The sequence below is a fragment of the Platichthys flesus genome, chromosome 6 (assembly GCF_949316205.1).
Source record: "Platichthys flesus chromosome 6, fPlaFle2.1, whole genome shotgun sequence".
NCBI lineage: Eukaryota > Metazoa > Chordata > Actinopteri > Pleuronectiformes > Pleuronectidae > Platichthys > Platichthys flesus.
The window spans coordinates 19,366,049-19,393,896 of record NC_084950.1 but is presented as its reverse complement, the minus strand read 5'-3'; the positions used below and the strand labels follow the sequence as shown (position 1 = coordinate 19,393,896).

General features: G+C 39.7%; 3 protein-coding genes and 1 non-coding gene across 4 annotated transcripts; 2 read left to right on the top strand and 2 right to left on the bottom strand.

Annotated features, from left to right (window-relative positions):
- Positions 1 to 1,108: 1,108 nt before the first annotated feature.
- Positions 1,109 to 9,952, bottom strand: rerglb (RERG/RAS-like b). Its single transcript, XM_062389300.1, has 5 exons — positions 9,866 to 9,952; positions 7,048 to 7,104; positions 6,599 to 6,672; positions 4,691 to 4,839; positions 1,109 to 3,839 (listed from the first exon to the last, which is right to left on the bottom strand). Exons 1-5 carry the CDS (start codon positions 9,915 to 9,917, stop codon positions 3,554 to 3,556), a joined length of 618 nt encoding a protein of 205 aa, XP_062245284.1. The 5' UTR covers positions 9,918 to 9,952; the 3' UTR covers positions 1,109 to 3,553.
- Positions 9,953 to 17,049: 7,097 nt separating this feature from the next.
- Positions 17,050 to 21,909, bottom strand: LOC133955228 (E3 ubiquitin-protein ligase TRIM33-like). The gene is made up of 7 exons (XM_062389954.1): positions 21,781 to 21,909; positions 21,263 to 21,443; positions 20,539 to 21,149; positions 20,193 to 20,316; positions 19,763 to 19,837; positions 18,824 to 18,976; positions 17,050 to 18,040 (listed from the first exon to the last, which is right to left on the bottom strand). Exons 1-7 carry the CDS (start codon positions 21,894 to 21,896, stop codon positions 17,837 to 17,839), a joined length of 1,464 nt encoding a protein of 487 aa, XP_062245938.1. The 5' UTR covers positions 21,897 to 21,909; the 3' UTR covers positions 17,050 to 17,836.
- Positions 21,910 to 24,165: 2,256 nt separating this feature from the next.
- On the top strand, positions 24,166 to 27,297 carry rpl27a (ribosomal protein L27a). Its single transcript, XM_062389984.1, has 5 exons — positions 24,166 to 24,258; positions 24,927 to 24,990; positions 25,090 to 25,165; positions 26,314 to 26,488; positions 27,121 to 27,297. The coding sequence occupies exons 1-5, from the start codon at positions 24,256 to 24,258 to the stop codon at positions 27,247 to 27,249; spliced, it is 447 nt and encodes a 148-aa protein (XP_062245968.1). The 5' UTR covers positions 24,166 to 24,255; the 3' UTR covers positions 27,250 to 27,297.
- LOC133956020 (small nucleolar RNA SNORA3/SNORA45 family) lies at positions 25,975 to 26,102 on the top strand. The gene has a single exon (XR_009921058.1). It is a non-coding gene; the product is annotated as a small nucleolar RNA SNORA3/SNORA45 family (small nucleolar RNA).
- Positions 27,298 to 27,848: the final 551 nt, after the last annotated feature.

Genomic DNA, 27,848 nt, shown 5'->3' with positions numbered 1-27,848 from the left:
AATGATTGTCTAGTTACCTTCATGAGGGACGTTATGTGTTCAGTCTATTTGCTTGTTGTTTGATTGGTTTGTATGTAAGAGTCCTTAGAAACTACTGAACACATTTCCAAGAAACTTTGCGGGAGGAGGTGTTATGGGTCAGAAAAATCCATAACATTGGGGATCGGATTCAAATCAGGTGTCAGATCCAAGATTATTACTCTCTTTAATATTTTGTGTTAGTTGCAGAATTTGTATTGATTTCCCAGAGAATAATTCATGGATCTTGATGAAAAAAGGAGCCATGCGTTTTTCAACACTCTCCAGCACCATCACCAAGAAGGATTCAATCTCTCTTGGAGGGATAGTACACATTATCTACTTACCACTATGACGATGGAGGGGGTGGGTGAAGTGTTTGAGTCCACAAAACACTTTTGGGGCTCAACAGTAAAAAGCGTTGCAGCCATATCGAATACAATTGAAGTAACTGGAAATTGAATGACAAGGCCAACATAGCCTTGGATGACACCACAGAAGCAGTATGGATGCATTTTCATTTTTTTCTGTTGTTGTTTCACGTCCTTTTTACTTTAATTGGATTTGGCTGCAACACTGTTCTCCCTTGAGACTCCAAAAGTGTTTTGATGACGCAAAAACTTCACCCACTCCTCCATTGGCATAGTGGTGAATAACAATAATTTTTCAGTGAACTATCCCTTTACTGTTGGTTTTCATTTCACTTCTATTTCATCTAAATCAGAAACTTACTCTCAAGCGAAATTACGCATTGCCCCCTTTCCATTATTTGATGACTTTCATTAATCTCTAAAAATTAAATTGATTGTGTTTAATAGGTCAAGCCCCAAGAGCTGGAAATCACAAAAAGCAGTGCACATCATTATAATCTTTGGAAAACTGTGCTGCCCTCTAGTGGAAACCTTGAGAGTCCTTTATTTGATTTGGGGACAAAAGAAAATACTGTTATAAATTGTGCATTTCTCACTTCTCCTGCCTCCTGCCTCCTAACCGGCTATTTTTAGCAACTGCACACGGAAAATACTTAGAGAAAGACCTCCTCTCACGGTCATCTTATTAAAGCGAAGCTCAGGCATCTCATTAGGCAATGTTTCACTTTAATTTCCTCTGGACCACCAATGTCTTCACAGTATTTACAAACAAACATTCACCAATAAATCACTCCATAAGTGTTTGAATCAGTGATTTTTCACTATTTGTGGTACATTCTTTCTCTACAGCATCATGGTGACATAGCTGGATTTAAGAACAACAACACAGGACTGAATCAGTTCATGCAGTTAATTGGTATTTGTTAAAGTGGGTATTTATAAATCATAAAAAAACACGTAAAATAATTATTACATTTGTAATTAACATTATCTATCAAAATGATGATATAACATTGCACTGGTGAATACATGTAAATGATGTATTTAGTTGTGGCTATGTGAGCATTCAGAGAGGGAGATATGATAACAACACAAACAAACAGGCAGCTGCACAAGGACCACTGACCCATGGGTCCCAAAAGCTGCAGATTCAAGCCTTATAATTCCTGCATTTGATTTAACTAATCATATGCTTGTTGTAAATGTATAGCACTAAAGTAAAATGTCCACTATCATAGGTCATCCTTCATCCATAGAAAAATTGCAAAGCTGAAGCCAACATTACCTTCAGCACATCTATAAAGGAAATACAAATATATTTTACTGATACACTGACTGATTGTTTGAAAATTCTGGGTAAAGCTCTGTTAAAGGTTGCCCATTGATTCTCTGATAAATACCCAGGTCTGAAACGAACACTCTGCTTCATCATAGCCTCCTCTTCGTTCTTTTTTTTCTTAAATTGTGAGTCACCGTTCTGTTTCATCCTGATGCCGGTATGTGTCCTTTCCCAAGCATTTCTTTCTGACTCCTAACCCCTGGCCTGTCATCATGTCCCACATGGCTCCCTTCATTACCCCGTACTTTTCATCTCCCTGCTCTGCGATGCGAGCCACCATCATGGCCCCAGCTATCCCCATGCTGGCTCTACTGGTCTCCAACCTCACCCCCAGCACCATAATCTTCATCTCCATTTTCAGTAAATAATCCATTAATCTGTAATTTCTAGCCTGTGTCTGTACCTGGATTCACTATACTTAAGACGCCCCATTTATCAGTGAAGTGACTGATCCCTTTATTCATTTATCTTTTCTCATATAGAATACAAGCAGTTGTCTGGGTACCTAAAATACATTTCAAATCAAATAAAATTTGATTATTTTATAGCTCATATTCACTAATCACAGTTTGTTTCATGGGGTTTAACAAGGAAACAATAAAACTGCTTTGTCCTGTGGGGATCAACCCCTCGGAGATAGAACATGAGACATTCTACTCAAAGAATAGTAATCAACCATAAAATATGACTGCCCTTGAAAAATTTGCATTTTTGTGTCAGTGAAATGCATTAAAAAATACTTTTTCCCTCATCATCTATAAAACTTGGGCATCTTGCAGCTCCAAACTTGCAAAAGCGGTTTGAACAGTTGTCGGCAAAGCTGCAGGACACAGCTGCAGTGAGATGCTTAAAGCAAGGTCTAAATGTGACGTGTCGACAAGTTCAGTCAGCATGATGCAGCAGTATAACACACTATGAGCACACAGGCGAGGGGGGGCTGTGGCTCATCAGTTGCTCATTAGACGTCTGCCTTTATAATGTGTCTCAAGAGGAACAGAGGAAATGTCTGAAGAGTCTGCTACAGGTTTAACGTGAGAAAGTCACAGACATAAAGAAGCCAGAGATTATTAGTGGAGAGCAGCCATCCATCTTCATGTGTTGTTTTGTTGGTTGGTTTGATTGTAGGCAAGAAACTTGGTGGAAGGGTTAAGGTTAGGGTTAGGGCTAGGTTTTTTTTCACTTTTTTTTCACTTAACTGGCTGGCGTTCAAAAGTTCCGTTGATTTCCGAAGTAATAATCCATGAATCTTGCTGGAAAAAATCTGACATGTTTAAGGAACTGCTAATCATGACTGTTTATAATTTGGTGCAGATCAAAACTAAAAACAAGATCTAGTGAGTTTAAATGTGGTTTATGAGGAGACTGTTGGGTCTCGGAATTCTAGTTTTGGATGTATTCTTAAATACTGAATAGGAAAGTGTTTGTTTTGTTTCACTGCTGTATGTCCATTTAATCATCATATGAGTCCATTTTAGGGTCCCATCCCTCAGGTTTGGGCCCACTGCCCTATTCAGTAATGAACTTCTTTGTTTTGATCGCAACAGTATAACATTAGTCTTTTATCCCAACTTAATAACACGTTACACATGTGTGTACAATACATTTTCTTGAAGTTTTGTCAGTGGCAGGCCCGACGCCATGAAAACCTTCCCACCAACCATCCATGTTGCTCACTGAATACAATGTTGGGGTCTAACCATTGTGTCTATACTCGACAGGTTTCCCACAGAGTACATAACCTATGGGTTGGTTCCCTTTATCATGGATCCACACACACAACCTCCCCGTCCTTCCAGCTGATGATCAACAGGCTTCACTGGAGCCATCACACCGACTTCCTCCTCTTGCCAAACACGTTGTTGATGAGTTTGGCCATAGACTTGGAGCCGCTGTAGCGTCGCCGGTCCGCTCTGTACTTCAGGTGCTCCATCACCTGTCGGATGAGCTGTGTGAAGAGGTTGGCGATGTCCTGGTAGCTCTCGGCCGCCGACACCTCCTGGAAGTAACAGTGGTTCTCCTGCGCCAGACCACGGCCCTCGTCCTCAAGTACCTGCCTGGCGTGGCACAGGTCCTGCTTGTTACCCACCAGACACACAGGAACCTCCATCTCCCTGAAACAGAGACAAATGAGTCGACGTATAATGAAATGTGAAGTAAAAGACATATAATACTGAATTACAACATTTAGGTAGTAAATTCTTTCTCACATAATGGTGGCAAAATATAAATTAAAAGCAATAGATCCACATAATGTATATTTACATTATTTTAATATTATTTCTAGTTTTATTCTTTACTTCTTTATATGTATATCCGTGTTCTTCCTCTTAAACACTACTTGTTTACTACCTTCACTTATGTCCTCGTTTGCTGCGAGTACCTCATTCGTCTCCATGAATCCTTTATCAGTTTGTCTGAGCTGGTCAGGACTCCCAGCATTCCTCAAACTCAAAACTGCATGAGGATCCCCATTAAAGGGAAAGTAGGGCACCCATACCATTGTTCTGTTTTCCTGTGGTGTTTACAGTGTTCCCGTCTGGGGCGTGAATACATTGCATTTCTTGTTAAATTGAAGAAGATAAATGGACAATCATCCCATGTAAACAATTTGAAAATCCTTTGTATAAATTCAAAATGGCACAAAAACTAAACTAAAATGAAGACCAACACTTGTCGAGCATTGTTTAAGGTTTTAACCCAAATCTCCACATTTTAAGCCCAATTTGGCTCCAATGTCACTGGCAAATTTGAGGAACTCCTTGTATAAACTATCAGGCCTCAGTGAAGGACACACTTCACGTTTGCCTGCAGTGTCAGAGTATCCCCACCCTTACTGGAAAGCACTCTGATCCACAATGTTTCAACTTTCTAAGACCAGGCAGTAGAATTATATGGATATCCAGTTTTTGTCAGTGGTTTGAATCGCCTGATAGTAACATGCCGTCACTGGGCTGTTACTGACCCCTTGCAGTGGTCGACTCGATCCTCCCGAATCTGCCGCAGGATGTCCTTGGCGTCGATGAAGGAAGTGCGATCATTGATGTTGTAGACCACCACAAAGCCGTCGGCCCAGTCCACTGGCTCCTCCAGAATACACCTGGCCTCCGAGCTCTGCAAAGGACAACACATTCTATTACTCTGGAATCACATTGAACAGAGGGGTTTTTCTTATTTCTCTGTCCCCAATCAAGGTTTCACAAAATATAAGAAAAATGCGTTCAGAGTACAACAAACTACAGCCTCCAAAATGACCACGACACTGAATAAAAACATCTCTGCAACTGAACCCTGGGAATGAGAGAGGGATTTGTTTCAGGACTGTTTTGTAAGACTGCATTAGCTTTACATATTTCAAGAAAGAACTGATTCAGAATATAATGAGTTCTTCCCTGACACATACCGCATCATTCCACTAAGTCAAATGGCAATCCCTCAATACGTTTTTTGCATAATCCTGCTAAATAGCAGACAAAACAAAAAGATTACCTCAGTGGCGGCAGTAATCAAATAATAACAAAAATATGCAATCACAATGTACACAAGTTATAGACTAATTATACATTATAAACCAACTACTGTAAGATTTACATGGTGATGTGGAGTTCATTCAAACAGAGGAAGAGTTCACATGGTACCTGGTGAAAGCAAAATCAATGTCTGTGGACACTTCTGGTGACCTTGAGGTGGAATAAACAGGACAAGAGGCTCAAAGACATGTCTGAGCCCTCAAACAGGGATTCCTGCGCTGCACTGTAAAAACCAACTCATCCCTCCATCTTAATTGACTTCATACTTCCTTTATGCGGTCCAGGTCGGAAGGGCAGGACTCTGACTCCTTGTTACAAGTGAGTTTCAATGGCAGAGACAAAGATCAGCTCTTGTCCCGCTGAGCCTCGGGGTATTTCAATAAAATACCAGCTCCAGAGTAAAAAAGCCTCTCAGGTCTTTTGTCTGGTCCAAGGAGGAGTGAGCAGGTTACAAGGCTCTTTTCTTTAAAGGAAGAGCACGTTGCCTCAGGATACTCCAATAAACCCTCTGGATTCACAACTTCAAGTGTTGCTTTAATCGCACACGTGCCGGGCCAACGTAAACACCTGACCACGGCTCAGTCAAGGTCACGTTCATTTGCTGCAGCTTCCCCAGCAAGCTGAAAACCAGCCAGTGTTTTATTATGGCTATGTGAAATCCTGAAATGATTATGTTTCCACTACAGCTGAATGGATTCTGGAATCACCGCCCGACTTGGAGTGTATAAACTCCTGGCCCTGAGAGCTCAACGCACAACAATAAAAAAAACCACGTGCAAATAGACACACTACAAGCAAATGGAGAACACGTTTCACAAAACATGAGCGGCAGATACAAAATGCACTGCAAATACTCACAACTATCAATTCACACAACTTAACTAAATACTCACAATATTATAATACTCACATCATGACAATACTCACAGTGTAACCAAATACTCTTTACACTATTAAATACTCACAACAAATCCAAATACAACCCAACTAAATTCTCACAACGCAACAAATACTCACAACACACCCCAAAATTCACAACAAAACCAAGTACTCACAACATGACCATATACTCACAGCACAAACGAAAACTTAATACAGCCCTAAATGCAACATGAACAAATATTCACAACACAAACTAATCCTCACGAAACAACAAAACACTAACATAACAAAAAGCTAACACAAATGCAGGAGGAAACCAAGGAACTCAAAACAGGAATATTTTTAGAGCCACTGCAGTTCTGCTCTTCTAATAAAAAGTTCAAAAACATTTACTTGTGATGAACTATCTGAATGCTTGTCTGGGTTCGAGCCTCATGGGATGAGTTGAAGATGTGTTGTACCTGAGAGCAGGGGTCAAAGACCTCCAGGTTCAGCTGCCTGCCATCGATGGAGAGCCTCTTATGGTACAGGGAATCTGTGATGGGGGTGGAAACTGTCAAACATATAGTAACAATTATCGTAATAATTATAATAACAAAGAATTGTTTCATGTCACAATTCCAAATGAATCAAAATAATCTCTGTGGTTTGTATTTGATGAGTGTATGAAAGAACTCTGAGAAGTGCTGGTATTGGAATTTGTGTCCTTGGATGAGGTTGGAAATTATGCCAAGAAGGTTTCCCTGACTCTAAAAGAAATAGTTTGACATTTTGAGACATATTCCAAATAATTACGGTATTTTCATTTAAGCCTGATAATGCTCAAGTTAATTTTAGATAAACTCTGTTCTCCAGGTCCAACAACACCACTCATCAATGAACCTTTGCAGTCAAATCTGGAAACACTTACTGGTGTCCGAGGCATATTCGCCGATGAAGCGCCGGGTCAGGAAGCGCACAAGGACAGCTGCAGGAAATGATGGAAAAGAAAAACCACAAAATGAACCATGGCATCATTACACACTCAATCCTCACAGGTGGCGGGAGCAACAGACACATCATGGTGCCAACAGTCTCTGGGATTGCAGAGGGGAAACTGTAGCCTTACAGAAAAGTAGTGCATAGCTTAGCTGGAACCTGAGTAAGGTTCTCCAGACAACTGCCCTGACAAACCATGGTCTAGGCCACTTTTGGTCCCACAGACGATCAGTTTCAATTAAAAGCGCGAGTTTCACTTGCTGAACTCTGAAGTGCATGTGGCGGATGGTGGACCCTCTGGAGAGATTATACAGAGGTTAAACTTGGGGAAATTCAAATGAAGTTATGGCGCAACACATTAACCATGCATGTACGCTGGATAACAACACTTAAAGACACAGTAGGTATTCTTTTTGAGCCGCCTTCATACTGGATCATCCGGTTTTATACAGAGGAAATTTAGAGATTCTCATTCACACTTTAATTCCCCCTTCTTTGGATTACTGCAATTCTCTCCTTACCTGCCTGAGCCAACAGACTCTGCATAAGTCTCAGTTCATTCAAGTCCCCTCACTAAAAGAGAGCATATTTATATTACTGATGCCTTTAATCATTTTATAATGTTTAAACTTTTCTTGTTTTCACTCTCTTCTCATCTGTATCGGTATCCGTGCTCTAATTCTGTGTGATCTTCAAATTGTTTTTTAATTTATTCTCATTGTTTCCTATTGTTTGCCTCTATATAAATACAGTTTATTATCATTATTATAAGAAGGGGTGGTAATGGTAGTAGTCTTATCAGTAGTAGTAATAGTAATAGTAGTATTAGTATTGTAATTAGTATTAGTATTAATATGATCAACTGATGTATTTGAAAGCAACAGGCAGAGGATCAGTGAGCAGAAAAACATGACGCACACACAGCGTCCAGAGGCCAACGCATCACCACAGTAACAGCTCTGCTTCACTGCCAGGATGTGAGGATGGAGAAGTCCCATTGTTTTATGAAGCTGTTAGAGCCGGGCAGTCTTAAATCACGGTGACTGAACACTGATATATGCAACAGCACCGCGTGCAGCACCCCTACAGCGACTTACAGTAAAGGAGAGCTTACATTAACCGTCACAGGTCCTGTAAAATAAGCTGGGTGACGCCTGGGAGGTTGTTTGGACAATAAATACTGTTGAAGGACAGGTGATTGTGTTTTCATTGTTTGTTTTTCTGTCTGTTTGCAGGACAACGCACAAAGTACCCAGCCGTTTTTCCTATAACTTGTCACTGAAAGGGTTGATCTATGTAATTATAACATAAACAAAACCACATGAAGTTTATTTTAGATCTCCTACAGCAGACTGATTTGTTTTATATACAGATGCATCGAATTTTACATTCTCCAACGATGAAATCAGCTGTGTCAGATGAATTTGAAAATAACAGAGGAAGAGATTCTCTGGAGGCACAAATGAGCTCATTATTTCAATGAATGGAGCCAATAAACCGTAGTTTCCTCATGGTTATGCAAAAACAAAACCAAAGCTCAGTGAAAAGAAGTGGTGGAGTTTGTCACAACATGAAAAATGTAACCCTCAACCGTTTGCGATGTCCAGGCATAAAAGGAGTGGATGCTCTTAAAAGGGTGGTAATAAGTCAAACTTTTTTCTTTGTCAAAATTAACTTTTGTTTTTAGGTGAGATCTAGAATTTGCAGTTAGAAATAAAACAGTTAAAAGTTTCATGTCTCTCTAAAACCAAGTTAATCTAAAGAACTGTCTTTTGAGAGTGGTAGGAGAAGATGGAGTAACTTCTGGTGTTTTCCAGTGTATGAGCAATATCAACATGGTTCTGACTGGGAAGTTACATTTATTTATTTCTGTATTATCTTTATTATGAATCTGAATTGATTAGTTGATTCATTGTTTATCTGATTGACAGACAAATAATCTGTAACAGTTTCACTCATTAATGAGGCAAAAATACTGACAATAGGACACAACTGCGTTCCTGTTTCACAGAGTTGGAAACTTTGCTGCCACGCTGTCATATCATATTTAAACTTTTACACCTCAATTTGAATTTGTCACTTTCACATCCCAGAAGTGATTGTCATTTATTTTTGGACCACAAAATGAATCAGTTAATCAAAAACAATATTCACCAGATCAGTCGATAGTGAAAATAGTAAAGTTGTCCTCAGTAAATTAAGCATATATCATACATTATGTTATCTGGCGCCAGCACTTTAAATCCCCAATGACAACCTCTCCAGCTGCTCTCTTGTTTTGTTTTTATTTTTATGTATATGTCACATACATAATGTGTCTTATGTTGCTTTAAGATGTGACCTGCACCCTGATCTGTGGAGAACAGCATTTCACTGTATGCTGTAACGTGTATTATGGAAGTGAAAAATAAAGCTGATTCTGAATCATAACAAACACAGTTCTCAGTTTCCTCTTTAAACCTGCTGAAGACATTATCTTAAACTCACTCAACCCAAATTTAGTACATCCTGCTAATTTACTGCAGGTTTACTAATTCCAAAAACTTTCTTTTATTCAAACAAATAGGTAAAAGCCTAAAAAATATATATATTGTACCTTATATAACACTTTCCAAGACAAGAATAACATTTGGAAAACACCACTGACTGCACGGCACAGAAAGTAAACTGCATCCTTTGCACAATCTGGGGTTCCTCAGGTATTTATTTTCTTTAGTTGTTTGGAATAAGAACCACTTGCAGCCACTGACCTGATTTCCCAGCCCCCTGGCTTCCCAGCAGGGCCAGCTTGATGTCGTTCATGCCTGCGCTCTGTCAGGTCCTCAGCTGGCTCTCTGGCTCTGTGTTGTGTCTGGTATCTGGGTTAGAACACTAAGCGCTCCCTACAGTCCAAGCTGGATGGGAGTGCAGGACGGCCCCCCTCTCCTCCTCTTCAAAGGGCTGTTTCCCATTTTAAAGCCAGAGGAAGGAGGGAGGAGGAAGAGGAGGAGGAGGAGGTGGGAGAAACAAGCGCTCTGACTGTGTGCCAAACTCTCTCTCTCTGTTACTCTGTCTCACACCTCTCTTGTCTCTGTTTTCTCTCCCACGTCTGATCTGAACATACTGAATATAACCCTTCCTATTTTTCACCCCTTAATCCAACTTTTTCCCCTCCTTTATTCGCTCTCTTGTGCCTCTTTATCACTCTTTTCTGCTTGCTTCCACCCGAGGTTACTAAGAGGTCATGAGTGACTGAACCTATTGTGCTGTTGAGCTTTAACACTGTAACTATGGACATTTACAGAGTAAAACTATGGAGGCCCATTACTTACAGGAAAAGAGAACAATAAATAATAAACTGACTTTTGGAATGGCAAATATGGAGAAATAAATATGGTGAGTCTAAATCATGTGAGATAATTCATTTTTTTTTGTAAATTGCCCTATTACTGAAAACGTCTACAGTGACTCAAGGCTGGCATTAACTTTATAAACAGTCAGTCACTCCTGTGGCCTAAACCTAAACTCCAGTCCAGACTTCCATAAAATGTGTTTTTCATCCAGGTGATATAAAACGAACTGGATCTTTCTTTCCTCGGGTGGTGGAGGGCTAGTTGACCTCTCTGTAATTAGATCTAGTAACTTCCTGCTGATCTCAGTGATGATAATGTTTTTGCTTCGAGGAAAGTCAATTTAGTCGTAATTGTCCAATGTGTTTTCATGAAGCCAAGGCAGTGATACGATGGGGGGAAAATGTTGATGTCTTCAGTTACGTACTCTATCAGGTGCACGGTCACAATTCACCAGGCTGAAGCAATATAGTGAAGTCAAGGCACAGTGTAAAAGCAAAAGCGTGAGAAGGCCAGCAATAAAAAAAAAAAGAAGCTGATTAGAGCATCAGTCATACTCCTGACATCATACTGAGTCGACACAGACGAGCAATCCATCTCCTTCAGTTTCAGCCACCACACAAAATGTGGCACATGCAGCCGATAAATCATCCTGCAGTAGCTTCAATTTCACAGACACTAAAGTCAGCCAATAAAATAACAAATATTTTTTAAACTACAACCAGGTTTTTGTCCCTCCCGTGTTCTCGTCCTGAGCATTTGGGCCCTTTTCCAAACTGGATTCATTTGATCTTGGATCTGTTTGCGTGCAAAGTCAGCGACGTTCCTGCAAACGAAAGTCTTCCATTGTACCTCCCCCCCGAGTCATGGTTTGGCTGCACGTGTCCTGATGGTAACAACATCTATTAGAGTATTCACATAGTTTCTTTATAATTATAATGGCTGGATATAAACAAAAAAAATTTGATTCAATTACCATGTCCTAATCCTTTTTAAAGAAAACAATTGTAAACAAGGCTTTAGGAGTTTGGACACACATTTAAAACATGTTAGCCAATGCATCAGAAGCATGTCAGTCACTTTAGGAGAGACAAATGTTTCCATCTCCTTTTATGGTGTGTTTTTCTTCTGTTGACTTTAGGATTAAGAGATTGGGACCTTTACATCCAAAAATATAAGCAGCCACGATGAAATGAACTCAACCTGACCACAACGTGTGCGTCCAAATGCCTTTACGATGCACGACATGGCAGGGCTTTTGTAATGTTTACCGAATCATACTCTTTCCATTCAGAGATGTTTAGATATCCTATAGCCTGCAAATCAGTTTGCATGAGGGAAAAAATAATTGGTACCAGATAACTTCATGCTTTTGGAGTTCAGCTGAGGACTGAGATCCCCGACACGCCACAGAAACGCTGGGACTCGCTCATCAGAACAAAGTGGAATGTTGAAAAAACACAGATTCATATTGAGCATTGGTTCAAATATGCTTGTCCCAATCAGAGCTAATCCCAGACAGTTAGAGCAAGAATTTTAATCAGCCTTGAAATACTTGATGACCTCAGCTGCAAGCGCTTCGTATCAGAAAAACAATAGCCTCCATCAATGTGAGGACTGTGAATATAAATTGTGTTTCGTCTCTTCATCAAAACCTCTGAAGACTCTGCTGCAGACAGGAAGAACCGAATTCCTGTGTTTTACTTCCAAGGTGAGCACACGGTGGAAGAGGCAGCCATCCATGGCAGCTTTTAATCAGGCACAGAAACCGTTTCCCCTGAGCTGATCAACACGTGGCTGTTGGGTGGCTTTCACATGGGACGACGTCATGTGCCCACCAAGAAACACATTATTCTCACCAGCTGCACATGCACACACACACACAGGTACACACACACACACACACACACACACGGACGGATCTTCAACAAATCAACATCAAAGCGCACCACAGCACATCATCAGCATCATTACATAACGTCTGTGCAGTAGGAATCTGTCTAGAAGGTTTCTGTTTACTCTGTGAAGCGAGATTATCTGCCATGTATGACATGGGGAAAGTTATGTTGGAGACATTTCTATATGGCTGCAAGCCAAGAAGGAGATGCCATACTCATACTCAAAGTCATTGGAATTAGACTTCAAGCCTTTTTGTTCTCATGTGACATACAGTAACATAGTTAAGTTAACCTTAGTTTAATTTACTTTAGTATATTTTAGTTGAGACTTAAAATGTTTGGACTTTTTGTGAAGACTTTTTTTGACTTTTTATTTATTAACTCTGTATTCGCTTGTGTTTGGACATTATTTTGTATATTTAGATTTGTTTATTTTTCTTTGTTTGCACTTTGAGTTCTTGCTTCTTATAAATGCAAGTTGTTTTCTTTATTTTGAAACACCTTTCCTTGTGTGTCGCTCTTGTTTTACCTCCTGTCTTTGTCCCCTTTCCCGCCAGTTTGACTCCACCTGTTCCACATGTGTTTCCCACGTGTTCAGTTATCCCAGCAGCCTCCCTTGTGTATTAAGCCTGGCCGTGTCTATAATCACTCACTAATCACTAGATAGTCCTCTATATAGTGAGTTCGTCTTTTTGTAGTGGCATCAGAATGTTTTGTGAAACTTCTATACACTATATAGTGCACTTATAGTTTCCCATAATACATCATGAAAAATAGCATACAACTGATGATCATTAATATCTACCATCATGCATTGTGCTCAGGTCGGAGAGATGAAAGGAGCGAGGCCAGCAGGGACAGGATCTGATCATCGTTAACAGATTGGTAACTGTTTCTTCCACTTCATACAAACATTTTGAAAATGTGACTGCTCTGAACTGACCTGAGTTACCAGGAATAATAAAGTGACACCTTATGTTTTTATTCGTATTTGGCCTCATATTCTGTCATATACAGATTAATTCCCAAATTTGGGCATCAGAGGAGATGTTTCTAAATATTTCCATAGCTGAAAATTATGAAACGAAATGACCGTGACTGTTTTGCTGTCTTGCAGCTTATTCTTTTTCTCTTTAAAAGCATCCAAGTCTCTGCCTTTGGATCAAGAATGTTTTTAAATTAGATTTGAAGAATGTAGCGTAAACATTATTTTCTTTCCGGGTTATATCCCATAGCTTTTACACAGAGATACAATCAGAAATACGGTAAAATGTGTCTTTACAGAGCCAACTTCTTATACTTAGATAGATTTTTATCATTACATTTTAATGTGGTACATGTTATCTGCAGGAGTTTGTAATAGAGCACCAGCTCTCCTCCAACACTGTCCAAAGAATACAGCATGCACTTATTCTGCTCCCCGACACGATAATTCAAGAAAATAACGGTTAAATGCAACAACGTATGAGACTCAGAGCGGGGAAATGTGTCTTAATGGCCCTTAATAACACTGTGGGCAGGCCCTCTGGGGTAAGTGTACATCTAAAAGAACTGCTCCACAGTGATGACACTCTTATGAGATGGATGGAACACATCAATCGTCTGACCGCAGCAGGTGCCTGCTCTGTAGTTTGGTCTAAGCATTGGATGTATGGGTCTTCACTTAAAGCAGACGGTGACGTTCTCAAAGCAGCTGAGCAAACCTTGTCCTGCTTCTCATGTGCGCTAGTGATTCACCCATCTTCTGAGAGAGTCAGATGAGCTACATGGGAGCTTTTGATGTTCTTAAATGAAACGTTATTACACACAGGAGGAGTGGGGGGGGGGGGGGGGGTAATGGAGAAGGAAAAGGAAGAAAAAAAAGAGCAGACATGTGACTGAGGTTTACTGGCCTGAATGAAGTGGGTTTTAAAGACACAGTCGCGGCATTAACCTCCCTTTGATAACAGCTCATGGTCAATTTCCCCTATTTTCTCTCAACATTAGCCGCAGGGCTGCTGCTGCCGCTGGCCCTTAAAAGCCCCCCCTCTAATCTTTCTTCAGTAGTCTTCATTCAATAGTGGAAAATGTTGAGATCCTAGTGGACATACACATAAATCAAAGACACTATAGAGTGTTTATGGTGAAACCAGAGTGGCTTTTTTCAGATTTTGCAGCAGATTTAGTCCATTTGACCTCCTTCGCAGAGTAAGAGCACTCATGCTGTAGGTGTCCTAATAGATCATATTACACAGAAAAGCACTTTGAACAAAGTGGATGAAAGTATGAACTGTTCGTGTCTGACAAATTACACCGAGCTGAATCTTGGAAGAACAGAATGTCCTGGAACACTTAATATGTATATCATTGTTAAAGGTTCAGTGTGTAGAATGTAGTGACATCTAGTGGTGAATTTTGCAGGTGAATACCCGTCACCTCACCCTCCCAAGCCAACCCTCGCCTTTAGTTCGTCTAGTTTGGACGACTTGAAAAACAAGGCCACTTCTATATATCTTGCATCTATAAGTATTTAAATTTAAAGGGCCCATTCTATGGTAGAGGAGTTTGCCAGTATAAAAAAGGTCTCTGTTTTTCTTGTATTGAGACATTTTACTTGAGTAGAAGTAGCACCAGAAAACTATAGAAATAATCCCTTGAAGAAAGTGATCTGCGTAAAGTTTTGACTAAAGTACAGTGTTAGCAACTAAATATACTTTGATCATCAGTGGCAGAAATACAAATTCAGCAGCAGGAAGTCTGTTAAGACAAATAATTATGCTGTAAACTGTGAACGTATGTTTTTCAATTACATATTAACTGTCTGTGTAACTTAATTGCATCAGTTCAATGTAAATGTTGTCAAATTGATATAATAGAGTTAAAGTGTATAATGGAACATGGAAATATTCAAGGGCATGCCAAATTTAAACAGATAAATCAAGTATGTGTGTTAATCCTGGTCACAACTCAACAGTAGATCATTTTACAGAACAGCATTTCGTTGAAGTGTTTAAACAACATTGCTCCGGTGTATCATGTGAGTCATGTTTGTGAGACACTTGGCAGACATGTGTCTTCCTGCAGGGACATTAGTGTCCAGACTGGATGATGAAGCTGAGCAGCAGCCTCTGAAGAGGAACCAGTGAGGAAGTGAATTGTGGTCCAGCTGGTGTCAACCTGCTTTAAGGGAGAATTTCACTGTCACACTGAATTACAGAACATATATAATCATTTTCAACATTTCTTGTTATTATTCATTGCTGAAATCCAGACACATTAAATGGTGTATGATAGTTTCCTTTTTTATTTGGGTTATACTTCTCTTACAAACACACATTTGAAAAGATTCATATTATATTAATTGCTTGTTATTCTTGTTCTATTTTTTGTGCATTATGTATGTCCTACCTTTGATTTATTAAAAACATTGTTTCTTTGTTTAGTTTGGTAGCAGCTATCTTAATCTCCTGTTTGATCATGTGTTTCAATTCAGAGATCCCCTATGCACTTTTCTGGTTTTGTATCTAAGTTTATGAAAGTGGTTATAGCATATATTAGAGAACATCTTGATATAGTTTAACATTTCTCTCTAGAGTTTTGACAAGAACAGAGCATTTTCTGTCCGTCATCCAATCAGAGTCCCAGCGGCTTTGTTCTGTTTGTAAAGCTCGACCAGGGGAGCATGTGGCACCATGGAATCCTAAACCATTGGGGACATCAGGCAGGTGGGTGATAAGGCAGTTGGGACATCAAGAGTGGAAGACTGGATACACTATATATGTTTTGCCTGGGCAACAGCGACAGAGAAAGAAATTCCAAGCAGCTTGTTCTCTTTTCAGAGCTCAGTCTCCAGGGGATGGCTATCAAACCTGCACTGTGAGTAAGCACGTTTGCACTGCACACACACAGCCATAACAACATCTGGTTGTCATTTCAAGTGTGACTAAAAACAACACCAGTTAAAACTCTGGAAATTTGAAATGGCAAGACAAAAGCAATCAAACGATCAGTAGAAGGAAAAATGCTTAAGAAAGATTAAAAGTTGAAAAGACAAAAACAACTTAAAGTCCCTAAAAGTGATCAGAGAAACCACAGCGGGTCCATGTGGACCATGTTGGAGGCAGCTGCAGTGACGTGTGATGTCACAACAACACAGATTAGTCAACACAGTCACTTCGTTGACAAACATAATCTACGGAAAATCTGGAGAATTGGCGCTCCCCAGTTTGCCTTTCACAAATTCACAGCACAGCAGGAGGTTCTTTGCACAGACGTGTTCACAACAGCAACAAATCCTCTGCATTATTCAGGCGAGAGGTGGAGAAGGCAGAGACAGGAAGTGACGTATTAACTCCACTGACACCATTGTCAGCTGTCCACCATATCCTCTCTTGACATCTTCTTCGATGTCTTCAGACATTCGTTTTTTTCACTTTTGCGACTCTCTCGTGTTAGAAGTGTCTTCATATTTATCAAAGCTCCTTTGTTCTTCAGTCCATCTCAATAATCTCCAACAGTGTTGATGAGAAATGCTGAAGTTGTTATGTGGGAATAAACACAAAGATGACCCCTGGTGGCTATTGTTTGTATTTCAAAAGAAAGGAGGCATATATTAACTTTAAACTGCTTTTTAAAATGTGTCAGTTAAAGTCATAAGAAACTCTTAATAAGTAGGATCCTCCCTATCAGTTTCAACTTGATGTTCAAAAACAATACAAACTTCCACTCAGCATGATTCTTATTGTTTCTAAGTATTTCTCTCCAAATCATTTCAACTTGGTTCTGCTATAACTGTGACAAATAGGTGACAAAACGTGAAAAGAAGCTTTTCCACTTAAAGTTAAGGTGTAATGCTCCAAAGTTTGGGGCAGCGTACATGTCTGTATATTGTGGCAGAACAACTACACCTAAACAAGCAGCATTCTGTTTGGAAATTGTGTTATATATTAAACCTTTGTCCAATGGTTATTAGACCAGGTATTATACCTGTATAACCGACCACCTATTAGTGTTGTCTGAGGCCCTGGTTTAAATTTCACAGACTTAAAGAACAATGTCAGTTACATCACAAAAAGTAACATGAGACGAGTCTAGTCACCTCCCTAATCACCTATCATTATCTACACAGTTTATCATTTGACGGTCGCTGGGGGAGCTTGGACAAATCCCAGCAGACATTTGGCGGAGGTGGACGGGTTGCCAGCGTATCACAGGGCTACAAAGACAAACAACCATTCACACAAACATACAGACATTTCAAATATCCAGTTAAACAGTTTCCAATCTGCATGTCTTTGGACTGTAGGATTAAGCTGGGATTTGAACCTGTGAGGTAGTTGTGCTCACCATCGCATCGCTCTGCTGCCTTTAAACTAATGTGAATAATTTGCCAAGAATTTTTCATACCTGCAAATCTGTGGAAATATCTGACACACATGTTACTGGTTCCCAATAAAATGCAATTCTCCATGTAAAAAATAAGAGTACAAAAAGGCTTTAACACAACAATGTTAAGTTAAAGATAATATTTTTTCCCTCTAAACGTGTGTCTCCTCTTCCTGTTGTTTTCCTTCCTCTTCTTGTTCAGCCAGCGGAGACGAGCGGCGTCCACTGTGTCCTGGCTGGCCGTCGGGAACGTCCTGTCAGGAAAAATCTCCCTCAGTTTGCCAAAGAAGAACTCCTCCAGGTTTCGCCCGGCCTGAGCCACCTCCGAGTCTGGCTGCACATCAGAGAGAGAGAGAGAAGTTCAATTAAATTTGAAGGCATTTGTTTCAGTCATGAATGCAGGTAAGATATATGATCGGTTTGTACAATCCATCCACATGTCCATACATAGAAACACAAGTCATTTCTTCAGACACATTCACTTGAACTGATCACATTTGGGAAAGGGTCAAAGGTCACGGTCATGGTGAGCTCACATATTTTGTGAACATGATATATAAGAAGCACCCAGAGGGAATTCTGGCAAATCTGGCAAAACAAAACATCCACTTGGACCCAAGGATGAACTGATTGGGATTTGGTGGTGTATAAAGTTAAGATCATTTTCAATTCACAAAATAGGTATATGCCCTCGAGAATTCATGAGCTCATTATGAAAATAAAATGGTGACAATATAGTGTGTTTCAACAGAACAGCTGTATATAGTCTGCATACTGTCTGCTCGGCATGTTCTTTATTTTATAATCTGAAAACCCTTCATAATCAACCTATGGATGTAGGACTTGGATGTTAGAATCAAAATGGAGCTAGTGATGTCTTGACTTGATATGTACTCTCTACCAGCAGATTGACACATCCTGATTGGTGGTGCCTATAAATAGATAAACCAAAGTGGAAAATACCACAATTATTGACCTGATAGTATCTGGGCCCCGTTTGATGCCACATGTGGAATTCATTACCTAAGGCTATATTGAAGAAATAATTTGATTACAGGAGAAATTAGATTAAACTGGCAAATCCACTCAGATTCCAACATCCTTATGACACACTTACGTAATTGAAAGTAGCACAGTTCTTGAACATCAGCAGGACGTCATCGACGAACTGCTCAGCGCTGAAGTAGTGCACGGTTTTGCTCTCGTCCAGTTTCCTGCGGATCACCGACAGGTCGATGGGCCTCTTGATGATCTGGTAGTAGTTTCGAGCCTGGAGGGCAGTCACAGATCAGATTATTGTACGAGCGGCTGGTGTGTGTTTTCTCTATTCTCTAGGCAGAGTGTTATGACACTGAAAATGTTTCACTAATTGTAATACAACTGTATTTGTAAATCATGTAAAGACTGAGCAGGGAAAACCAACTGAAAGTGTTGATGTAACACAGCATCTCATTCATGATTGAATACCAGAAAACTTCTTTTATGAAAACCTCATAAAAGTCACTAGAAGCAGTTGGTATAAAATCAGGTCATATGTAATAAGTTGTATTATAGTTTAATCAGCTACATTTCCTGTTGTTTTACATACATATTTACACCATATATTTTTACAATTTTGAACTGTTTGAACAGCAAAGGTCACATAGTGTTGCTTTAAAAGTTTGCTTTGTTCATTTTGATTAAAGTATTTGATAAATGTCTTTATTATGATAGTAATGATTATTTTTTACACCAGGTTTATTTGTATGTGGTGAAGGAATCTTACTAATATACATTTAAAATTGAATGCGTACACACTGGATTCTTGCTTTATTTTTGATATATGTGAATATATTCTAATAATGCAGGATGGGTCCCCACATTGTGATTGTCATTAAGTACAGGCTATTATCTAGTTATTATAACATGTATTGGTATAGTTCTGTACTGTACCGATACACCCAAAAGTTATTCATGCAGATGGGCAATACAAATACGATTTAATTGATTAATTGATTGATTCCTATGAGGGTAATATCCTGCATTAGATCTTTTTAAATAAATCTGTCGGACTGACCAGACGACTGACGGGTTCATGAAACGGAGCGCTTAGCAGGTGACAGTACAACAGCAGGGTCAACTTCTCACACCTCTGCAAAGGGAAACACACAAACACACACACACACTGAAACTGATTTTGAAACCGAGAAGCATATGAGTGATGCACAATCACAATATACTACTATAGTATTTTGTTGTTATACAAACCCTATGTAACTGCATTCTCTTCTGTGATTCTTCTCTTTCATTTTGTGAAACAGTTATTATCAGTAAAATGACAATTTGGTTTTCCTCCTAACTTAATCTTGGTTGGTTATTGAAGAGAAATAGAAAGGAAACTGAACTTAATGACCACATTGGTTATATAAAGATTTATCAAAATAAAGAAGTATGAGAGAAAATACAAACTTCATCCATATAAACCAAACCAGTGCTTAACAGCTCACCGTCTGGTCCTGGTTGGACAATGTGTACGGGGGTTTGATTCCCTCACAGTTGTGGATGTTCTCACAGTCGTAGCCCTCCACAGGCTCCTGGTCAGACCTGCACAACGTGCACACCCAGTCACCTCTGTGGGACACACAGGACTGTTTGAGGTCACAGTTAAGAAAATTCATTTATTTTCATTTATATTATTACATAATAGTAAACAAGAAATCTATAAAAAAAAAGATCAAATTTTTGCATCTGTATCACGTGTTCCTTCTTTACACTGAACCCAAACATGAAACGGGAGTAACGCTTATAAATGCATATACAATCTGCAGATATGTGTACTTGTACAGTATTTACAGAGGGAGGCTGATGAGAGGAGGTATGTGACAGGCCGAGTGGTAAACTTTAGGGCAGCTGTCGCAGCAGAGCAGATCTCCTCCATTCAGACAGACGGCACAGTAGTCTTCACTCTCCACCGCCTCAGTCTCATCTCCAGGTTCAGGCTGATGGATGGAGGAGGGTGCCTCCTCCTGTGAGCAGCAAACATCAGCTCTCTGCTCTTCCATCTCCTCCATTTCAACCACATCCACCTCACATGTAGTTTCAGACACATCCTCGAGCTGCATGGATGCGGTCTGATCGGTGTCTGGTTCTGGATCCAATACGATCATAATGGTCTGCCCCTGATCTGGATCCAAATAAAACGTGTCGGAGTTTGATTTTCCATTGGGGTCCCATTCATCAGATCCACAATCCAACAGGATAAACGACTGATCTGGGTTTGATTCACAGTCAAAGCCTGCGTCCTGCACTGGGTCTTCAGAGGGGAAACTGTCAGGAGAGTACGGTTCAGTCCAGGAAATTGATGTTGTTTCTGTTTGACTGAGATCAGATAATGCTGCCGGTTCAGACTCAGGTGAATCCTCTCTGATCTCTAAAATGTGTGCCTCGTTTCCACTGAATCCATTCTGTGAGCAGAGATTAGGACACAGACGTAAAGTAAAAAGTTAAAATAATCATAAACGATAACTCCTGTTTGTCTTTGTTTCAAATGAAAATGTTTAAATTGTCATGTCTCTACCTGTTGAGGATGATTTAAAGTAACGTCATTGTGAAGCTCGGTTTGAGTTTGGCAGGGAAGTTGAACCAGAGACACTTCAGGCTGCAAAGACGATAAGGAAGCGGACTGGAAGTTCAGGCGCTCCAGGCTCACTACAGGTATGCAGGAATTACCCAGAATCCTCTGGGCCTCTGTATGAACCCTGTGGAAATAAATGAAGACTTGACTGACATTTTTCAAGCAGATCAATCAACAAAAAGAATGTCGAGCTTTCTAATAGCACAAACAAAATCCTAAATCAACATAGATGATAAATTGTTAAACAAGGAGTTTTTGATATAAACCTATTAGCCTTTGGACAGAGTCAGGCTGGATATTTCCATATGTTTTCTGTCTTAAGTCAACCTAACTAACAAGATGCACAGAAATGTGAGAGGTATCACTTTCAAATGTAGCTCTCAAAGGAAAGCAAATAAGCTTATTTCCCAAAATGTCCAACTCTTCCTTTCAACACAAATGCATGTTGTGATTTCCTTTACCTTATTCTCTTCAGTACAGCTGCGACACTGGTAACAGGTTGTCTTTGTTGTTTTGCAGATGATGGCAAAGCTGCTCCAGCTTCTCCGTTGTAAAGCTGACTTGATTCATTTTTCATCTCAGAGAATCCACTCCTGCAGACCTATCAAATAATGAGATTGGTCCTTCTCATCAATAATGATCAAATTAAATATCAACAGCTGTTCTCCCACTTTCTCCCCACTGTAAAACTTGGACGCTTGGTTCCTCAGCCGAAGATTCTGGATTTAGACAGTACTCTCAGATGACATGGCCTCCAGTGTGAGCTGGGCTCCACACTCTCCTACCTGTGGAAACAAGGTGGCACGCCTTTGGGGAAAGTTGCCATGGCATCTGTGCACCAGGTCTGTCATCTCCAGGAGATCAGGCCCCTTGGGGTTAACTAAGAAATGAGAAAACACAAAAGAAGCTGCTGGTTTGAAAACTCGTGTGTATCGATCAAAACAAACAGAAAAGAACAAAAAAGCAGGAGGCGAAGCAGAGGAATTCGATTTTCTGATTTATTTATCTGCGCATTTGACCAAGGACAATAATACTGGGAAATTTTAAGGATGATAGCATGTACAAAAAAACAAACATAGCACATGAGTGGAAAGAGAACGTTTAAAATGGAGGAATCAAGTACAATGGTAATTGTGTCTTACCTGAGTGTGAATGATAGAAAGAACAAGATGTGTGCTTCAGGAAGCAGGCGAGTGTCCTCGGGTGGATGTGAGCTGAAGATGAGAGAGCAACTGTTACATGTGTCCAGTATCAAGGATGACACGGATGATTTGATTGGTGGAGAGCAGATTCAACCTCGGCCAGCTGTGACATTGCAGCACTTCACATTGACAGTCACAAGTGGATCATGAATTGTGCTTCAGAAATGGTTTGACTTCAGTAGTCCTATTGTGGGATAGCTTTACTTTTACTTTTACTTTTACATGACATTGTTAGAGGCACCATATTTTATAATGTCACCATCTCAAAATGAAGTAACTTTAGCTCTTGGAAAATAGAAAGCATTTCCAAATGGAAATTCCTAAGTAAAGTACTTGAGTAAATGTACATGTTTGAATTCCATTTTCATTATTCTGACAGAAATACAGCAACACAAATTGTATATAACTTGAAATTGTGAAATTTCCTACAACATTAATTACTGAGTGTTTAACAAAGAACATCCCTTACATGTTTGATGAGGTTGAATAAGGCTCAGTAACTCCTGTGAAGCTGGAACTTTTGTCTTTTCTTCCATCGAAGCATGAAGCAGATATCAGGATATAAACCGAGTTCAGTCCAGTAATAAATTACTATTCTAAATAGATTGCCTGCATTTGAATACCAGGCAACTGTCCGTGAATGAACTTGTAACTTGAGCCTGAATGAACCACGGCTAATGCAGCATCACACTAACTTGATAAAGACAGTGTTTTACTCCTTTCCTTACTCTGAGTTTCACAGGAAATTTACTTTGCAGCTCAGAACAAATATAACTTTGGATCATCTCTTGACTCCTTCAGGTAACTTGAGTAACAATGCAGAAAAACAACACTGACACGTTCTTGTTCCTGATCAAAAGAAAAAGAACAAAAACCATTTGAATTCATTTAAATTTGTATTGGATGTGAAAAAAAATTCACACAGTCATAGATATCAATACCAAGAGATGTCTAATTTTTGCATCAAGATTCATGATGTTGAAAAACATCCTATCAATTTGGAATAAAGTGAAAAAACATTTCCTATATCTGACCCCTGATCCTAATCCCTAAACTTCACCCATTTGGATCTGCACCAAAATTGAAAGGGTTGGTCCATGACGTATACCACATCCTCACACCATTCTTTTGTGGCAATCCATTAATTAGTTCTTTGAGTAGTCCTGCTAAATAACAAACAAATGCAGATCAAAACATAATGTCCTCGGTGGAGGTAAAAATACACCTTGTCCTGTCAACTTTGAATAACGGTTGCCATATTAACATGTACAGATGTAGAATCGGCCATATTTCATGATCAGTATCAAGATATTCAGTCAGTAACCTGAGGGAAAGAAATAAGTAGAACAGTATGGGTGCTTGTTCTCTGGACTATCTGCCCTGTAATGTTTTTCCTTTATTAAAACAAATGACCATACTCCTGGAATAATGATTCTGCTACACATGCAACGATTTAGGAAAAAAAGGTATGAACAGTTGGCTTCTCTAATAAAACACCTAATTTTACCGGCGAATCTGCTATAAAACCATGGAGATGAACCGAAAGAGAGAAGTTTTAAGTTTTATTTTTATTCAATCTCCATTCCAGAGGGTGGCGGCATCGGGCCTGTAAGCAGTTTTACCGATCGCCGTTAAAACACAAAGAAGACACACTGCACTTTGTTGTCGGGAAGCAAATCTCGCACAAAACCGCGTGAATTCCAAATCCCGTTCCTCTTTCAACTCTCCTCCAAGATGGTAGGTGCTATCGTGAAGCCCTCAGCAATGAACTAGAGATAAATCTGTGTCCATCCTCGTGCTCTCGGCCAGGAAAAGTATCATTCGGTGACATGTTGTTGAGCGGTCTCCTCTGCTCAGTGATTCCTGGCTGTTATTACACACATTCATGAATTATACACGGATTTGTGAGCAGTTGCCTGTGTGGTAGCTCGGCCTCCGGCTTCTGCAGCTAGCCTGCGGTTTCTGTCCAGTTGCTAGCTTGAGTTAACTTGAAGCGTTGTCTTCTTAAATGTGACACAAGTAGCTGCTTCAGATATAAGAACTAACGCTGAATAATGTGCTAAAGGCTTATTCCGCTGTGAGCGCTAAACACATAAAACTACCTGTAAGCTAGCGCTAGCCTTTGAGAATGCTAGGCAGCATGTAAGGACCCAGGGATATGGCATGGACCGACTGAGCGTGGTTTCCTGTTGAAATGTGTTTTCTGTGTCCCGTTATGAGTTACTGTAGTTTTGCACTGTTGTGTTTTAGGTTGACCGGCTGTCTAAACCGCCGCGATGCCAGACTAGACAGTTTTTCTTGGTGTTCTGAAATGTTGCTAGCCAGCTAGCTTCACACCTATAGAATCCACATTATTGAGAGTTGAAGTTCAGGTATGCTAACCTTCATCCATGGTTTCCAAACAGCCAACCAAGGCGACCAAGACCAGGAAGCTCCGAGGACATGTCAGCCACGGACATGGTCGTATCGGTGAGTATAAACAACCCATGTACCCGAGATCTGAGTAGTATAGCTGTTTGCCTGGTAATGTCACTGTGATAATAAGCGTTATTTCGTCCATCTGAACAGGCAAGCACAGGAAGCATCCTGGAGGTCGTGGTAATGCTGGTGGTATGCATCACCACAGAATCAACTTTGACAAATAGTAAGTTCTGCTCAGTGTGTGGGAAAAGTGATTGTTTGAGTGTTCAGCTGATCTCACATGAACCTGTCTTTAAACTGTATTTATGCCAAAGTGTGATACGAAATAATGCGCTGCTGCTGCTGATATAACTTTATTCTGTTGACATGCATCTTATACTTAAGTTAGGTGTAGAGAATGGTATAGTAGTCAATATCATAACCTATCTATGATTATTGATATTCACTACTATGACCAAAAACTAAACAATAAATCATATTTACTTTAACACACTGCTTTATCAAAATATTAGAACATGGGAAAGTAGGAGATTTCTATTATCCGATATGGCTCAATGACTTCAAAAACAGAGGGTTTTTATTGAAGTAGGCAGTTTATCTGGGAACACTGGAAAAGGAATGTGCAGTACATCAATCCATGGAAACGTCAATTGCATTATGTTGTAGTTTGAAAAGGCAGTGTCTGTAAGATTCTTCAACGTATTGTATGGTAATGATTTTCATTAGTCAAGTTCGTCTCATCTACATGATGGAAGGAAATTGTCATGTCACAATGAAAATGGAATTTACAAAGTAATTGCAACTGCCTGTGTTTACTGCACTGTTGGTATGAATGTGTGTCAAGGAACAAGTCCCAACAAAGGTATAGGTCTGTGTTAATCAGCAATGGTATCTACATGTCAATGCAGATTAATAAACTCATTTCCAATATTCCAGATATAGGACACTGACATTTGTGTTAAACGTGTATTCATCAGTTGAGCATGGCATTGTACCTCATAGCTGCATTCCTGCTGAAGTGATACTTTTTGTGTAGAGACTAGAGTCTCACCTTGACACAATCATTGTCTTGGTGTGCTAGAGTCCTCTTAGAGTGAAGACTGGTCCTATTCACCGACTGGCTTTTCGTTGGTCAGTCACCCACATGGGCAGTTACAAAGCTTCAATCATGTCTTGGTCTAACTTTGCTCACTAATCTTGTGTTTGTATCAAGCACAATATTTATGGTACAGCAATACTTTTAACTAAAGAGATTACTTGTCCAAGAGAACCTATATATCCAGTCCCATTATTCCACACATGGATGTAGTCAATGAAAGGACTGTTTGTTTTGCAGTAAACCTTAAATCTGTATTTTCTGTTGACCCTCAGCCATCCGGGCTACTTCGGTAAAGTGGGAATGAGACATTACCATTTGAAGAGAAACACAACCCACTGCCCCACCATCAACCTGGACAAGCTGTGGACGCTGGTGAGCGAGCAGACCAGACTCAACTATGGCAAGAAGCCTGAAGGTCCCGCCCCCATCATTGATGCTGTGCGCGCTGTAAGTGTTCGCCAAAAAACTCTCGTCCCTTATCACTGTTAAAACTATGCAAAGCTTGGGTCATTGGGAGCATGAATGTCCTTGACTCGTCACATCATGGATGTAACAAAGTTTTTAAATTTGAAATGTCAACCATAGTTTTACCAGTTCAATTTACAGGTTAAATTCCCATCTGCAATGTCTCACACAAAGTCTGTAATTAACTTTATCAGCGTAGAGAATCAGTTGGATGTACCGACTCAAATGTTTTAATCTGACTTGGAAAATTGTATGAAGATATATATTTTTGAAGATCTAATTTTGAGATGGGCATTTCTGATAAAATGTGAGCTCTGTAAAAGTACTGCTAAAATGTAATTGTGTACTCCCAACATATTGCCATGCTATCTGTAACAAATTAAGTTTTCTCTCACTGTTGTGAAATTCGTTTTATCTAGAGATGGAATGAGTTATGCAAATTAGTGTAATGTACACATGTTCAGTGCTCTGTCATTTCCTGTTAAGTATGAGCAATTATTGCAACTTAAGCCTCTGTACAGTTTGTACATGAAAACAGGTGAATGGCATTGTGTCAGATGATGATACTTGGTTTATTTAGCTATGGTGCAATAATATATCTTATATTTTTCCAGGGCTACTACAAAATTCTTGGCAAAGGCAAGCTGCCCAAACAGCCTGTGATCGTCAAGGCCAAGTTCTTCAGCAGAAGGGCCGAAGAGAAGATCAAGGCAGTGGGAGGAGCCTGCGTGCTGATGGCATAAAACTCCTGTCAGTGTGTTTTTTGCAAAAATAAACTGTATAAATGGGAATTGTCTTTGTCAAGTCTGATTTATAATGGCTTCACGTATGGCACAATGAATAAATGTACTACACAATCTTTAAAAAAAAAAAAGGGGCAAATGTTACAATGTTTTAGTACATTGAATAACTTTCTTGTCAGGATCACTTGCACTGATGTAGGCACAATTATGACCAAGTTACGTGTTTGAAGGAATCCAGGACATCTGATTTATGTCAAATTTAGATAAGGGACCCGCTCTCTGAGAGTATCCTGAACTTGTCAAAAATTGACAACTTTATTGTCAATTCCTTAACATGTTCAGAACATACAGGGAATCTATACGTTTCCCACTCCCACAGTGAAACAAAGTGCACATGCACAACAGATGACACAAAACATTTCCGAATACTAAGTAAACATACAGAATTTTTTAGTACAGCAGCATAAGGTTCTCTAACGTTTAAACGTAGTGATTAAGGGATAAAAGTGCAAAGAGTACAAGAAGTACAAGAGACAGTGTGTTTTTTTTTTGGGGGGGGGATTTCAGCCTCCAGTCAGACTAGAGGATATGGCTGGGGG

Excerpts from the sequence above, each read along its gene's own strand:
- rerglb (XM_062389300.1), bottom strand. The coding sequence starts at position 9,917 with ATGAACGACATCAAGCTGGCCCTGCTGGGAAGCCAGGGGGCTGGGAAA. Across the intron at positions 6,673-7,047 it reads CGAATATGCCTCGGACACCA|ATTCCCTGTACCATAAGAGG; the intron begins GTAAGTGTTTCC and ends CCCCCATCACAG. Across the intron at positions 3,840-4,690 it reads CGAGTCGACCACTGCAAGGG|GGAGATGGAGGTTCCTGTGT; the intron begins GTCAGTAACAGC and ends TCTCTGTTTCAG.
- LOC133955228 (XM_062389954.1), bottom strand. The coding sequence starts at position 21,896 with ATGAAAAATGAATCAAGTCAGCTTTACAACGGAGAAGCTGGAGCAGCT. Across the intron at positions 21,444-21,780 it reads GCTGTACTGAAGAGAATAAG|GGTTCATACAGAGGCCCAGA; the intron begins GTAAAGGAAATC and ends TTATTTCCACAG. Across the intron at positions 18,041-18,823 it reads ACTGTGCTACTTTCAATTAC|CCAGACTCGGAGGTGGCTCA; the intron begins GTAAGTGTGTCA and ends TCTGATGTGCAG.
- rpl27a (XM_062389984.1), top strand. Across the intron at positions 24,991-25,089 it reads CCACGGACATGGTCGTATCG|GCAAGCACAGGAAGCATCCT; the intron begins GTGAGTATAAAC and ends CCATCTGAACAG. Across the intron at positions 26,489-27,120 it reads TCATTGATGCTGTGCGCGCT|GGCTACTACAAAATTCTTGG; the intron begins GTAAGTGTTCGC and ends ATATTTTTCCAG.